The sequence below is a fragment of the Gymnoscopelus braueri genome (genome assembly GCF_963280865.1).
Source record: "Gymnoscopelus braueri genome assembly, chromosome: 5".
Lineage (NCBI taxonomy): Eukaryota > Metazoa > Chordata > Actinopteri > Myctophiformes > Myctophidae > Gymnoscopelus > Gymnoscopelus braueri.
The window spans coordinates 30,178,006-30,192,133 of NC_137606.1; the positions used below are offsets into that span (position 1 = coordinate 30,178,006).

General features: G+C 43.6%; 1 protein-coding gene across 1 annotated transcript in view; it reads left to right on the top strand.

Moving 5' to 3' along the window:
• Window positions 1-14,128, top strand: part of robo1 (roundabout, axon guidance receptor, homolog 1) — a 159,128-nt gene that overhangs the window by 123,421 nt on the left and 21,579 nt on the right. Inside the window, exons 10-17 of the mRNA XM_080428836.1 lie at window positions 1,637-1,718; window positions 1,976-2,144; window positions 2,265-2,431; window positions 3,212-3,333; window positions 5,468-5,699; window positions 6,750-6,871; window positions 9,122-9,293; window positions 11,472-11,675. Of these exons, the coding sequence (XP_080284962.1) occupies window positions 1,637-1,718; window positions 1,976-2,144; window positions 2,265-2,431; window positions 3,212-3,333; window positions 5,468-5,699; window positions 6,750-6,871; window positions 9,122-9,293; window positions 11,472-11,675 (1,270 nt within the window). The remainder of the gene's footprint in view (window positions 1-1,636; window positions 1,719-1,975; window positions 2,145-2,264; window positions 2,432-3,211; window positions 3,334-5,467; window positions 5,700-6,749; window positions 6,872-9,121; window positions 9,294-11,471; window positions 11,676-14,128) is intronic.

The window sequence follows — 14,128 nt, forward strand, 5'->3', positions numbered from 1 at the left end:
TATTTTTTTCCTCATTAATGTGGTTCTACTGTGGCATTGTGACTATTATTGTTGTTGTTTTTTAAATGTGGCTGCTTTAGCTGTCAGGAGGAAAAAGGATCATCATCACCTTGAGGGTTGTTCACAGTCAATTATGCAAACAATCTAGTCTTTTTTTTTTCTCGGTCTCGCACACGTGCGCACGTGCACACACGCACAGACTAGCTGAATCAAAAACATGCGCATGCAAACACACGGTACTCTAGTGTTTCTTCTAGAAACCACAACAAAATATTTTTTGTTGTCCTAATCTCAGACTTTCAAACAGTTGAAACCACATACATATTGGGGAGAAAAAAAGCGGAAAAAAAACAAAAAACGTTACAAATATATTGAATAAATGAATAACACAATTATACTGTATATCATCTCACACAGTGTGTGCATGCACATTTTGAATTTGAATAAACATTCCTCAGGAATGTCGGTATGTCAAACATTTCATTCTGCTGAACGATCTTCAGTCACAGTCCCAGAATCTTTGAACAAACGCTCCACCGTATTTCTACACCACAGACTGTCACCGCATCTGTTGCATGGAGCCGTCACTTCCGTGTTTGGGACTCTAGGGGATGGTAGGCCGAGAAAAAGCTCTCCAATTAGTCTGTGATCCTGTGAAGATCTTTTCCATTTGACTGAGAATGGTCTGCCACTTGGCCCTTCCAGCTGCTTTCAGTTTGTGCTGTGAGGGAGACGATGGTGAGACTACCAGGCAATGACAGCTGACTGCCAGAGACTGCACCAGCGTGTCAATAAGCAGAGCAGTGATGTTGAGAGAGAGAGAGAGAGAGAGAGAGAGAGAGAGAGAGAGAGAGAGAGAGAGAGAGAGAGAGAGAGAGAGAGAGAGAGAGAGAGAGAGAGAGAGAGAGAGAGAGAGAGAGAGAGAGAGAGAGAGAGAGAGAGAGAGAGAGAGAGAGCTCTATAGATACAACGTAGGCTTTGCAATATATTTCACCAAATACCCCAATATGGATATTGTGACGATATTGTTGGAATAACTATTGGTGCTTTCACAAGACATTACACAATGAGATTTATGATAAATAATAATCAGTAATGCCTACTGTATATTAACTAAATGGGTAAAGGCAAATGATACAACAGCTAGAAAGGTCAGGTAAGTTCAGAAAATGATACCACTGTACTGTAAAACCAAAAAAAGACAACACTGACTCTATTACGATATCCCAAATTCCTGGCAATATCTAGTCTCATATCACAATATTCAAGAATCAAGAAGGGTTTATTTATCACTCACTCATACAGGTGCAAGCAGCGGAATGTTGGTGTGGCATGTTCTGTGCTACCAACAGCAATACAGTTACAAGATAATAGTAGCCCTAACAGCCCTAATACAGGGACAAAGAAAGAGAAAGCCTGCTACACAAATTAGCATTAACCAAAGTCACTGATTTCCTCTGTTCTATGTCTTCAGCTTGGTGACATTCTCATGTACACCCGCATGCCTCCACTCCCAGTGGTGAGGCCTCGTGGAAAGCCACCCTAATACAGGGACAAAGAAAGAGAACGCCTGCTCACATGCTCCACAAATTAGCATTAACCAAATTCATTGGTTTCCTCTCTTCTCTGTCTCCAGCTTGGTGACACTGGCATGTACACCTGCATTGCCTCCACTCCCAGTGGTGAGGCCTCATGGAAAGCCTACCTGGAGGTCCAAGGTAAGTCCATCAACCCATTGTGCTTGTCTGCTGTGACTGAAAGCAGTATGAGATGTTGAAATAAGTCCAAATTAAATGCACTTAACTCGTCTATTTCTCATTTACAACCTTAGGACCTTAAGTTTTTTTGGATGTTATGTGAAAGAACAGTGAGATAAATTTAACTGTGGAAATGGAAGATGGAGATCACTGGAATTAAAATAATACGGCTACAGTATCATTATTACACTGTCTCCCTCTCTCTGTTATGCATTTAGAATTTGGTGTCATAGTGCCAGCAGTACGACCGACGGACCCCAACCTGATCCCCAGCGCCCCGTCTAAACCGGAGGTCACTGACGTCACCCGGACTACTGTCACCCTTTCCTGGAAACCCAACCTTAATGCTGGAGCCACACCCACATCCTACATTATAGAGGCCTTCAGGTAAAGCCAGTGACACACTAGCAAATTCATGGCTTCATTGACCATATTCGCATGGCGGCCATTTTTACCACCTCCAAGTATTAAGATGACCATCCTTGACCTTATCTGCTGTTTCCACAGTCATGCATCAGGCAGCAGTTGGCAGACCCTGGCAGAACATGTGAAGACCGAGTCTTACGTACTGAAGAGTCTCAAGCCCAGTGCAGTCTACCTCTTCTTAGTACGGGCAGCCAACGCCTATGGCTTGAGTGACCCCAGTCCTATCACTGATGCTGTGAAAACACAAGGTATAGTACGGACCCACCACATATTATACATACCCTATACTTCATTGTACGTCAGATAGCGAAAATAGCAAATCTGCAAGCTCACAATGCTCAGAGTGGAGGAGAGAGTATAACATAATTAAAATGTGTAGGCTATGGTCCACAGGATTGTTAACAAGGTGCTACCCAAATATGTTGTCAATTATATCTCTTTTGTCTTTGTACAAAGATATTCTACCAGAGGTAGTTACACAGGCTGTTCTGTCTCTGCTAATTACATCCCCCCCACACATGGCAATCAATTTATATATGCATTTGCACTCAAAAGACTGCAATAGAAATAACTTAGCTCTTAAGCTTTTTTTGTGTTTAAATATACTGTATGTTCATGCAAATTGCTGCCGAATGTATGCCAAACGTTCACCTGTTTTTCGCCTATTACGACATGCCCAGATTAGGGACACAAGTGTTAATGTGATTAATAATAATCATCATCATCATCATCATCATTAATCATACTAATAGTGATAGTAAACCAAATAATCTAGCATGAGACTTTGGTTTTATTATCTGTAATGTCAGGCAAGGTTACTAATTTGTGGTGTGTGTGTGTGTGTGTGTGTGTGTGTGTGTGTGTGTGTGTGTGTGTGTGTGTGTGTGTGTGTGTGTGTGTGTGTGTGTGTGTGTGTGTGTGTGTGTGTGTGTGTGTGTGTGTGTGTGTGCGTGCGTGCGTGCGTGCGTGCGTGCGTGCGTGCGTGCGTGCGTGCGTGCGTGCGTGCGTGCGTGCGTGCGTGCGTGCAGATATCCCCCCCACCAGTCAAGGTGTGGACCATCGTCAGATCCAGAGGGAGTTGGGAGAAGTGGTCATCCACCTGCACAACCCCACCATCCTCTCCTCCTCCTCAGTCAGGGTGCAGTGGACGGTGAGCTCTCTCTCTCTCTCTCTCTCTCTCTCTCTCTCACGTCTGCTGATAATTGATGACCTTGTGAAATGCAGGTGCACTGTATTCAGCCACATGTTATGATTTGGATCATTTGAATAGCTGGTCCCTAAAGCACCATGGGCAGTTCTGGGGTGTTGCTATGCCCACGGTCAATTTGTCTAGCCATTCAGCAGCGCTAATCTGCTAACGTCCTAGCACCAGGCAGAGGAAGGACACTGCAGAGGGAGAGGGAGTCTGGAACGTGGTCAAAGTGCTCTAAGTGTCCATCTGGCATGGACCAGAACCGTCCGGATGGCCAGAGCGCAACCAACAGCAGCTTTGCCCACAGCAGGCCACACACACACACACACACACACACACACACACACACACACACACACACACACACACACACACACACACACACACACACACACACACACACACACACACACACACCTAGACTGTATACTGTAGCCCTGCCCTTTGCCATAAGTTAAACAGTACTGCATAGCAGCGTATGGAGTGCCAATCTGTGCCCTCGCAAATTGGAAACACTCAGCAGCTGTTAAAATAATACAAGTGAGAACGAAGAGGCGGCCAACTCGTGCTCTTACCTAGAAATGGCTTGCAGATGTAGGAGGAGAGGGAATGGGAGGAAGTGTGCAGATAGAAGATAATTAGAGATGAAGAGGAGGTGCTCGCGGAGGTGGTTAGACCTTTTTGATAATTTTTTCTAGTGGATGCTAGATGTGGAACAGTTAGATGATTTACTATTCTTCTGTTAATTTAATACAAATGGACCCAAAAGGGTCAATTTGGGTTAAATTAAAACTGAGGATCATCTAAACTGCAGGATGCCCATTCTGTTCCACGTCTAGCATCAACTAGCAAAAAAAAAAAGAAGCTCAACCACCTCCGCAAGCTACTCATATTTTACTCACCTCTCCATTTACAACAGGACGCTAATTGCATTCACCTTATTATTCTAGCTGTCGTATCAGGGACTATTTAGACCTGGTAGGATAACAAATCCAGTAGTACCAGCGGCCCAGAGGGCTGCAGTTGTGAATCACTGATTTACACAATACTACTGTAGATATTCGGGTGTAGAACATCTCCACATTAAGCCCCAAGGGTTTAGTTCAAACCTTTCCCTTCTGACACCAGGCCACCCCTACATTCCCAGGTGTAATGAAGTGCCACAGTGAGTGATGAATGGCAACTGGGAAATGTGAAAAGGATACTGACATGCCAAGACTGATTTAAAACACGACTGCCCAGTTCCCCTGTCTTTCTGGAATGTACTGGGAAGAAAGCAGCACTTTTTTCCTCTTTCGTTTTTTATATGCTATGGTTTCCTTGTTTTTGTAGTGTTAAATGTACTCCCAGTGTGGAGTTTCTTGGTTTTTACATTTTCCTTTGTGTTGTGTTTAAACGGTTGCACAGCTTCAGTCTAATGAAGACCACCTGAGCCGACAGCAGAGCTTTATAGGCAAGAGATGGAGAAAATCATTAAAATCTTTACAAGGCAGTGCTGCCTGCCTTCCACGGGGACTGGTAGTGATATTAGCATAATGGCTAGTGGCTGTCTTCTATGCACCAAGTATATGCGGCAACATAAAAATCTAACCAACAGCTGCCTTTTAGCCATGCCTCCTTTATTTAGTTGACACTTTTGACAATTTTTTCTGTCTTTAACAGTATAATCAGACACTAAATTTTCTCCATTAAAATTTCTCCTTTACTCCGTCAGTCAGTCGACTGCAGAGCAGGACAGGATGAGAGAGGCTTCTCTGGGAGCCCTTTAACCAGCTCCAGACTCTGAGGAACCTCTGGCCGATGACCTCATACTGTGGTTAGCACAAAACGCTGCTGCTCCAAATGGCGCATAGAGAGACAGATGAAGAGAAAGATGGCGATGTGGATGGATAAATAGAGGAGCAATGTGATAACTTAGCACCCCATTGCAGCCAGGGCTGGTGCCATCAGTCACCCTGAGCCAAAGTCTGCCTGTTGGTGCAATAATATCCCAGACAGTGCTGTGAGAGTTTCCACTGTAAACTGTGCAGGGCATAATGGAGTCGAGCTGACCCCGGTCCGTCTACATGTGTGTTCCTGTACCCACCACTAGGTGGAGCAGCAGTCTCAGTACGTCCAAGGCTACAAGGTGATGTACCGGCCTTCGCCAGAGGGGCTACAGAGGAGCGAGTGGGCTGTGTTTGAGGTGCGCACGACTGGGGAGGACAGCACTGTGGTGCCACAGCTCCGCAAGGGAGTGACGTACGAGTTCAAAGTCCGGCCCTTCTTCAACGAGTTCCAGGGCACAGACAGTGATGTAAAAATTGCCAAAACACTGGAGGAAGGTGGGTGGGATAAGTCTTTACAGTGTGTGTGTGGTGTGTGTGTGTGTGTGTGTGTGTGTGTGTGTGTGTGTGTGTGTGTGTGTGTGTGTGTGTGTGTGTGTGTGTGTGTGTGTGTGTGTGTGTGTGTGTGTGCACGCGCCCCAGCACATGCCAAATGCCTTTGCATGTTTACATGATTTTATATGCACAGCATACATGTGTGTGAGAACAGCTGTTAACAGCAGGCGCCGGGTGGGCAAGATTATGTTATGTTAAAATGTGGTGTTTTCAACCATGCTAGGACGGATGTTCAGCTCTTTGAAAAGGGCCCCCGAAAGCCATGGAGACCATGACAAAAACCCAATACAACATTCCAATGAATACTGTGCTAATTTCTCATTGGGTGTGGTTTTGGGCGTCTTACGAGGTTTGTTCCCAGCCCAGTTCCTAATTTTTGATTCTAGTCAACAGTCTCGTGGAATTCACGAGAATGTAACTAACGAGTGTTTATTAGTGTTTGTTTATGTGTGTGTATGAAGGGACACGCGGGGAGTGTTGTTTTCATCTCTTCCCGCTTACTTGTCCTTCTTTCTCCCAATTTTGTCTGTAATTGTTTTCTGGTTCCAAACGTGATGGCTGTTCTCCCATGAGTGGGAAAAAATGCCTGCTTTCATTACACTCAATCAGAGTGCGATTAAGATGGTTACATTGTGATCATAATTAATTTAGTTTAATTACAGTAGGACTCATCTGGGTAGCATCATACACGCTACTATCATGGCCCCCACTTTATTTGAATAAACAGTAATTTCCCTTAATTTACCCTCAGTACATCTTTGTATGTACCTTTCTATTGCATCGAGACTGTTTTCTGACAAAAGCAGCCTAATTATGAATATGAATGTGATTATCGTTCCTTTGTTCTCGCCTCAGCTTCAGTCTCACGTGGAGATGAAAGAACCACTACTGACGGCTGAGTGGGATGAGAGCAGACTGCGTACAGTCAGTGTGAAAATACCATACGTCGTATGAAGGTGTGTTTTTTTTTGTTGTCTTTTGTCTGTCCTTTAGCTCCCAGCGCCCCCCCTCGGGATGTTACGGTGACGGAGAGCGGGGACAATGGGACTGCCGTTGTGGTCTCCTGGCAACCCCCTCCGGAGGAGGAGCAAAACGGGGTGGTCCAGGAATACAAGGTAAGGGTCTGCCAGCAGCCCCAGTACCTCTGAGGTCTGAGATGCTTTACCGCAGAGGAGCACAAAGGAGTCGGCACAGAGCGCTGTGGGCTCAGAGCCCATGACAGAAAAACACAGACAATGCATAGATACAGCGAGGTAATGCATTCTGGGTTGAGGCACACCTTTTGTAGGCGCGTCAGTCCTGTACCTCTGTGTGAGGCTTGGAGAGGGGGAGACAATGAGATGAGCAGGGTAGCTGGAGGAAAATGTTGTGAACCACCGCCATCTGGTGGAGAGGGCCATCACATACATCTTTGTATTCATTTCACACAGTAATGTCTCTAATATGTATTAATGGATTGCCCAGTCCCTCTAACATTGGTTATTATTTATGTCATTACACATGACAAATAAATACAGCTACTCTAATGGTCAGCCATGCTTGGGCTAGCTTCATGTGGAAATTATAATGCCCCAGTGATAACATGTGCTATATGAATGCATAAATAATGTCTCTATTGATCATTAGAAGCCAACCTTCTGAGTATGACGGTTGCAAGCAATTAAATACATCATGTAGAAAAATACACTATAATGACAGAAGAGGAGCAAATAATGAGCTTTAAAGCCAGGGATAAAAAAGGAGTATAGCCTACAGTACAAACGTCTGTTGTTTTACTTCCAATCATTTCATCATACTTTGATTATGTCGCTTGCCAACATTTAGTTGTATTTGGCGAGGGAACAAAGTATAAAATAGTCCTGAGCTGCCCTAACCAGGCTTCAACTCTGCGCTCTCTTTGTGGATTGACCTCACTTGTGGCAGCACTCTCCTCTCATGTATTATTCTGTGTATAATATATCCTACCATTTTAATTGGAAAACATTTTTACATAGGGAATGTATGATGGAGGGTACAATACAGTCTGTTTAAAAAGTTAAGCCACTGTTCATTTTCCAGGTAAATGTTTTCTGGTGATGGGGGTTTAGAGTAATTTCATGGTTGTTAAGTCCAGGTCGAAAGCGTTCCTTGCTCATTACTGTGCCTGGTCCCTAGGGGCGCTTCCTCTCTCGCTGCAAGAGCCTCCGAGATGTTCAGAGCTTTGTAGCACTACCACACACATCCATGCACACTCCAGGCAACACACAGACACACACACACACACACACACACACACACACACACACACACACACACACACACACACACATACATACATACACACACACACACACACGCGCGTGCACACACACACACACACACACACACACACACACACACACACACACACACACACACACACACACACACACACACACACACACACACACACACACACACACACACACACACACTCACACATTGTGAAACTAGTTAAGTTAACTGGGGGGTGGAAGGTGGTGGGAGTAAAGAAAGCAGAGAGTGGCTGGTTCAGGATGTGGAGGTCTGCAGGCATCATGCTGCGGTGCATGTATAGTGCTCTTTGTGACCCTGGATTGAGTTAGATCAGCCCTTCCAGTGAGTGACCCCCCCCCCCCTGTAATTGGGTTATGGGGGTGATTACGGATCCACGTTTGTTTTTCATGGGCTTACGGCTTCACTCTGACATGTTATGGCTATACCCAGGGTAATACTGACCCTGTGTCGAACGCTCCCTGACAAACAAAATGCACTGGTCTTTGTGTTTTCCTACCGGGATTACTCTGAGAGATGTAATGCAATACACACATTGTTGGTATGCAGTGGGTGAGTTACAGAGACCATTATGAAGACTCATATTTGAGTGTGTTGGGGAGGGTTTAGTATTGACTGTATTTCCTCTCTAACAGAGTGGTAGCTACCAAACAATAGGTTGTCATTAACCACTTGAAACCTAGCATCCCAATTATGGGGGGAGCATTTGTTGAAAATAGCCCAATCTACAAGGTTTTTTGTGTAGAGGGGAAAAAAAGCACAAAAAAGTACAAAGCCAACCTCACTCAACTCCGTATTAGTTCGTTTTAGTATTAGTATAGATAGAGGGTTTAACCCCATTCCAAGTTTTATCTCTAACTCACAAGGAGATAATGCCTGGAAACTATATACTCACGACAGTGTCTAATCAGAAACACAGGAAGTACAGCACAAGGCTTCATACAGTATTGTAACATCCTGTAACTCTTTGTTGGCCTACTCCTGGTTATACACTTTCAGTTGTTCATGTACAGCCAGGTTGTCATGAAGGTACCGTAACACTTTATATCACACACACACTCTCTCTGTGGCAGATCTGGTGTTTGGGGAATGAGAGCAGGTACCACATCAACCGCACAGTGGACGGATCAACTTTCTCCGTGGTGATCCCAAGTTTAGCCCCGGGGATCCGCTACAGCGTGGAGGTAGCAGCCAGCACTGGTGCTGGCCCAGGGGTTAAGAGTGATGTCACCGTCTTCCAGCTTGGTGAGTAGAGTTTGCAGGGAGGATATAAATATATTTTAACTTACCTACAGCATAGCCAGTACTAGTTTGAAATATGGTCTGTTTCAATACAGTGTGTGCCCTCTGGCAATCATTGCACCCTAGATTCCAATGGTAATAGTCTGACAAATATTATGGCTTTTGCAATTTGTACATGTTATAAAAGGACACAATCCACATTATGTTTCCCAGGCAAGAATTAGAATATTCTATTTTTGTTTCCTTGTTATAGTGAACAATGCATTCAATCATGTTTGCCTCTGTGCTGTCAATAGAAATGGCTAAAACTGTAATTAAAATGATTACATTCCGGTTATCAACTATATCCTCCCTCATACGCATGGCATGATGAGCATGAATGACAGGAGGTTCTCATATTAATCTACCTTAATGCTGTGTTCACCACACTGTCAGTGTACCCTGAAATGCCTTTCACCTTCAGTAGCTGGTATTGTGATCACAACAGTTACAGTACATGCAGTTCCTGCGTGCCTGAGTTGTTGAGCTGCCCGCCACGCCCTGCTCCGTTCTTCATTTGAAACAACAAAAGCAATAAGCTTAGCGCCCTGGGATTTCACATGCCATGTTATTAACGCGGGCCAATGCAGTAAGGGCTGCACGCATGTCAAATCCACTTTTCTTTTTCTTTTTCAGATTTTTGCACTCTTTCAGGGCCAGGCTAGACAGACACATTTTCTGACATTTCGGCAATTATGTTCCACAAAAGCTTTCAGCAAGCTCACCGGGGAGGGAGATTGAAAGCATGTGAAATACCCGCGTGTGGCAGAGAGAGCAAGAGATCTGTCGGGTTTTAAATGTGTATTGAGTGGGCTGGGATGGGCATGAAGAAGCACAGGCTGTGACTGATACAATTTCTCTCACTTGAAGAGTTCCTGCCGCGGTTTGTTGCCACGTTCCAACACTGGAGTGGAGCAGTGTGCCTCGGGGACCAGTGCTCCACTCAAATGCATTTGTCACACCGTGAGGCTTTGCTGTGTGCCATTCCAGTCTATACCTGTGCAGTCCTAGACTGCTTAGTCACATTAGCACACCACCTTTCGGCTTTCCCGGTACAGCTACAAAATGAGGAGCAACATAAAAACAAAAGTATAATCGGAGGGGAAATAAAAACAACCAAACAGACAGAGATAGAGAGAGACAGAGAAACTGTTCAGAAGCTAACAGCTTGTCTCTTTTTAAAACTTTTTGTTTAGTTGCCTATGGCTAGAAAAGTCTTAAGATAAAAATGAGAAACATAGGCAAAGACAACAAGAGTGTAAGTCAAACAATCCAGCAGAGACAGAACAGACAGATGAGAAGAAATGAGAGCAGTGTTGCGGACCACTCAATCACAAAAGTTTTCAAATTTATTTTGAAAATAGCTGATCTACAAGCTCACAACACGTACATTTTTTAAATTAGTATTTTCACATACTGTATAATGACATGCCCAAAATTGGGATGCCAGAGTTGAAGTGGTTAAAGTGTGTTTCACGGTTGAAACGGCTGAAAGACGTTCACACACTAGCTATAGGCTAGTCACAAATGTGCGTCAGTTTTCTAATTACTGTTTGTTTCTTTCTAAGGCTGATCTCATTGGGTTCAAGTAATATACCGGTAATTGGGAAACAAATGTTGCCTCTCAGCATTTGTCTGTTCAGGTTCATCAGACCTGTCAGGTGAAACTGCCCCTGCGTTGAATCCCTGGGTTCCTCAGTCGACACTCTTTTGTCTGCTCAGCAGCCATTGTTAACTGGGATTTGCAATGAAAGCCTTTAAATATTGTAGAGAGACAGCTCCATCTCTGCAAAAAAACAGCCTCACACTCACTTGCTGAGATGAAAGAGCCCTTTTGTGTGTGAGAAAAAAAAGGTTAATATTTATGTCCTCTGCTGACTACAGTTTCTTTAAAAAATCAATACCCCCCTGTTTTAGGCTTTTCCATATGCTTTGAAGTTTTTGTATTTTGAATATCATGCTTCACCCCCACCTGACGGTTTCACTGTTGCCTCACACTTCTTTCTAACGTATTTCCCCTTTGTTGTCTAACTACTATTTTCTTCCCAACCCGGCCTTTCATTCTTCATCATTTTTATTCATGCCTTCTTCTAATCCTTTCTTTACCTCACCCCCCCGTCCCCTGTACCTGCTCCTCCACAGATGCGTCGGGGCGAATGACTGAGGGCATTGGGAACCCGCAGAACCCTCTGTCGCAGCAGATCTCAGATGTGGTCAAGCAGCCAGCCTTCATAGCAGGCATAGGAGCCGCTTGCTGGATCATCCTCATGGTCTTCAGCATTTGGCTGTACCGCCACCGCAAGAAGAGGAGTGGTCTCTCCAGCAGCTATGCAGGCATACGCAAGGGTTAGTAACACAATGGCAACAGCATCACACCGCATTTAAAGCTACAATGTACAAGATATTTAAGCAACAATGTGTTTTATCAATCTAAATAAAGTAAGGAATTGAAAACGTATAGGATCCTCCCATCGACCCCTGATTGAAATGCTGTACGTACATAATGAGATTCAGTTGTAGGGAATATACCTGTACGTACAATGGCGCTAGTATGAAAACAGTTATCTCTCACTGCCACTTGGGACCGCTAACATACGTATAAGCACAAACACTCTCCAGCGCATGATTTAACATGATTATGCAAGTAAGAAATTAGAAGGATATGTTGTATGGCAGTGAGATATACGAGTCAGTGAGAACATGCAAGGTACAGTCAGTTATTAGCCTTATATTTGGCAACAGTCTGGGGATTATTTTCTGATTCGAAAACATTCTATTCCTTGCAACTAGTTCAACTCATCTTGCAAGTCTACTTTCACATACATTTGAGTCTTTCTAACAGAGACTAACAGAAATCACCAACGTTAGAACGATGTGACATTTTCATATTTCTGTCACACTGATTCTGGTAGGGTGTGTAGAGTATGTTTTACATTTAGTACATTTTGAGGTCCAACCACTCCCTTTTAGTTCTTCCGCTCTGACGGCGTGGGGAACATCTTGGCATCTGACATCTTTATCCCTCAACTATTCTTGCTGTTCTTATAGCATGAGGCCTGCTTCATGTGGACTAAGTACTAAGCCAATCTCTTGCCAAAGAGATTTTACCATAGCATGCTTTGGAAGTCCAGCAATCACCTAGTGTGGTGCGTTTTACGCTCTACCTTTCCAAATGGCCACTGTATACAGTACCTTTACCTGACTTAAAGGCAGAGCAACGGATCATTTTAAATGCTGGATATTCAAATAATGTGAAAAACACTATTTGAGTTATAATTTGGCATTGTCATGAACAAGAAATATGGTTTATAAATGTTGGAAAAAGGTGTTTGAACGGCTAGATTTGCCCCGCCCCCAACATTCAGTTGAGCAGTTTTGTGATGCCAGGTGTGGAAGACGTCCACCCTGGTAAACTCACCCTTAACTCCCTATAAAGAAATACAAGGATACTTATCATCAATTTAATCTAACCTTTCACTGTAGAGAGGCTTCCAGAGCATTGCAAATATATCTGATTTTAAATGCAAGACATTTACAGTGCTCATTTATGTACCAAGTCCTGGCAATACAGTGTACAGCAGCAGCATCTTTCTACACTGGTGATGTCATCACTGTGCAGTTCCATTTTGCTACCAGTAGGGTTACCTTTTCAGAACTTCTACTTTAGGTCATTTCCATATAGACCCATAACAGACGACGTCACACTGATAAGAACCAGTATGCGCGGAATCAGTATGGGCGCAATGAAACCCATTCTGTCAGGTCTCGCTAGGACGCGCCTCACTAGCCAACACACAAGAGGGGGTTGGGGTGTGCTGAAACCAGCGTACCCCAAAACAACAGTTTGGGAATTGATTGCGTGAAACAATCACCTGTGCATCCAGTCTCAATGTTAGTAAACAAATAATTGGTCTATAATTACGGTATATGAAAAAAGAAACTCACATTGTTGTTTGGATTGAGTGACTGATGTGTGTATTGACAACAAAGCATATGCACAAAATATCTAATTGCAAATTTTTGGTCAAAATGATTGACACAAAACGGACACAACTTTTACTAAATGTGGAAGAATCTGTGGTATTTACGGTGGTTATTTTCCGTAAGCAACTTTGGAAAATGAACTACCGTTGCTATATCCATCAATACTGTCTGGATACAAGAATGCTATCACGCTGGGTCTAGGATTACTATCAAACTAGATGTATAATGTTCCAAGATAATATAGGTAGGTAACAAGTAACATAGATTGTTACCTGTCCATAAGAATTAGCGCAGCCTGGGTGTCTGTCATATTTTAATTCATAGATTTTTAATTCATTGATCAATCAAGATTAAGAAATACTGTATGTGTTTCAATGTTTTACTGTTTTTGGTTGTTTCTTGAACACACTGTTGTTGGCAGCAGGGTAGCCTAATAGGCATTTTTGAGAATGCTGGCTTTTTGGAAACGGCATCTGAACCACTACAGTGTTTCAGTCATGTCTATAAACTTGAACATCATGTGGGCAACATGATTGACACACAATAGTTCAAGTTTATAGAGTTCCCCTGATTGGTGGTCGGGGGATACTGGGAGTGGCAAGATGTCGGAGGGCCCCAAATGCAGAGGCAAGGAATAACACAGAGGCTGTATTTTCTCTCACGCCATTTGAATTACTTATAGCGGGCAGAGTCTTATGACATTTTTACAATATTTCACTACAAGAATGCTGTGTAACACACCTTTAACATTTATGTCCATGTGTTGTTTTGCTTAGATGACCTATGATAACCTATAATATTCAAGACACAGGGAC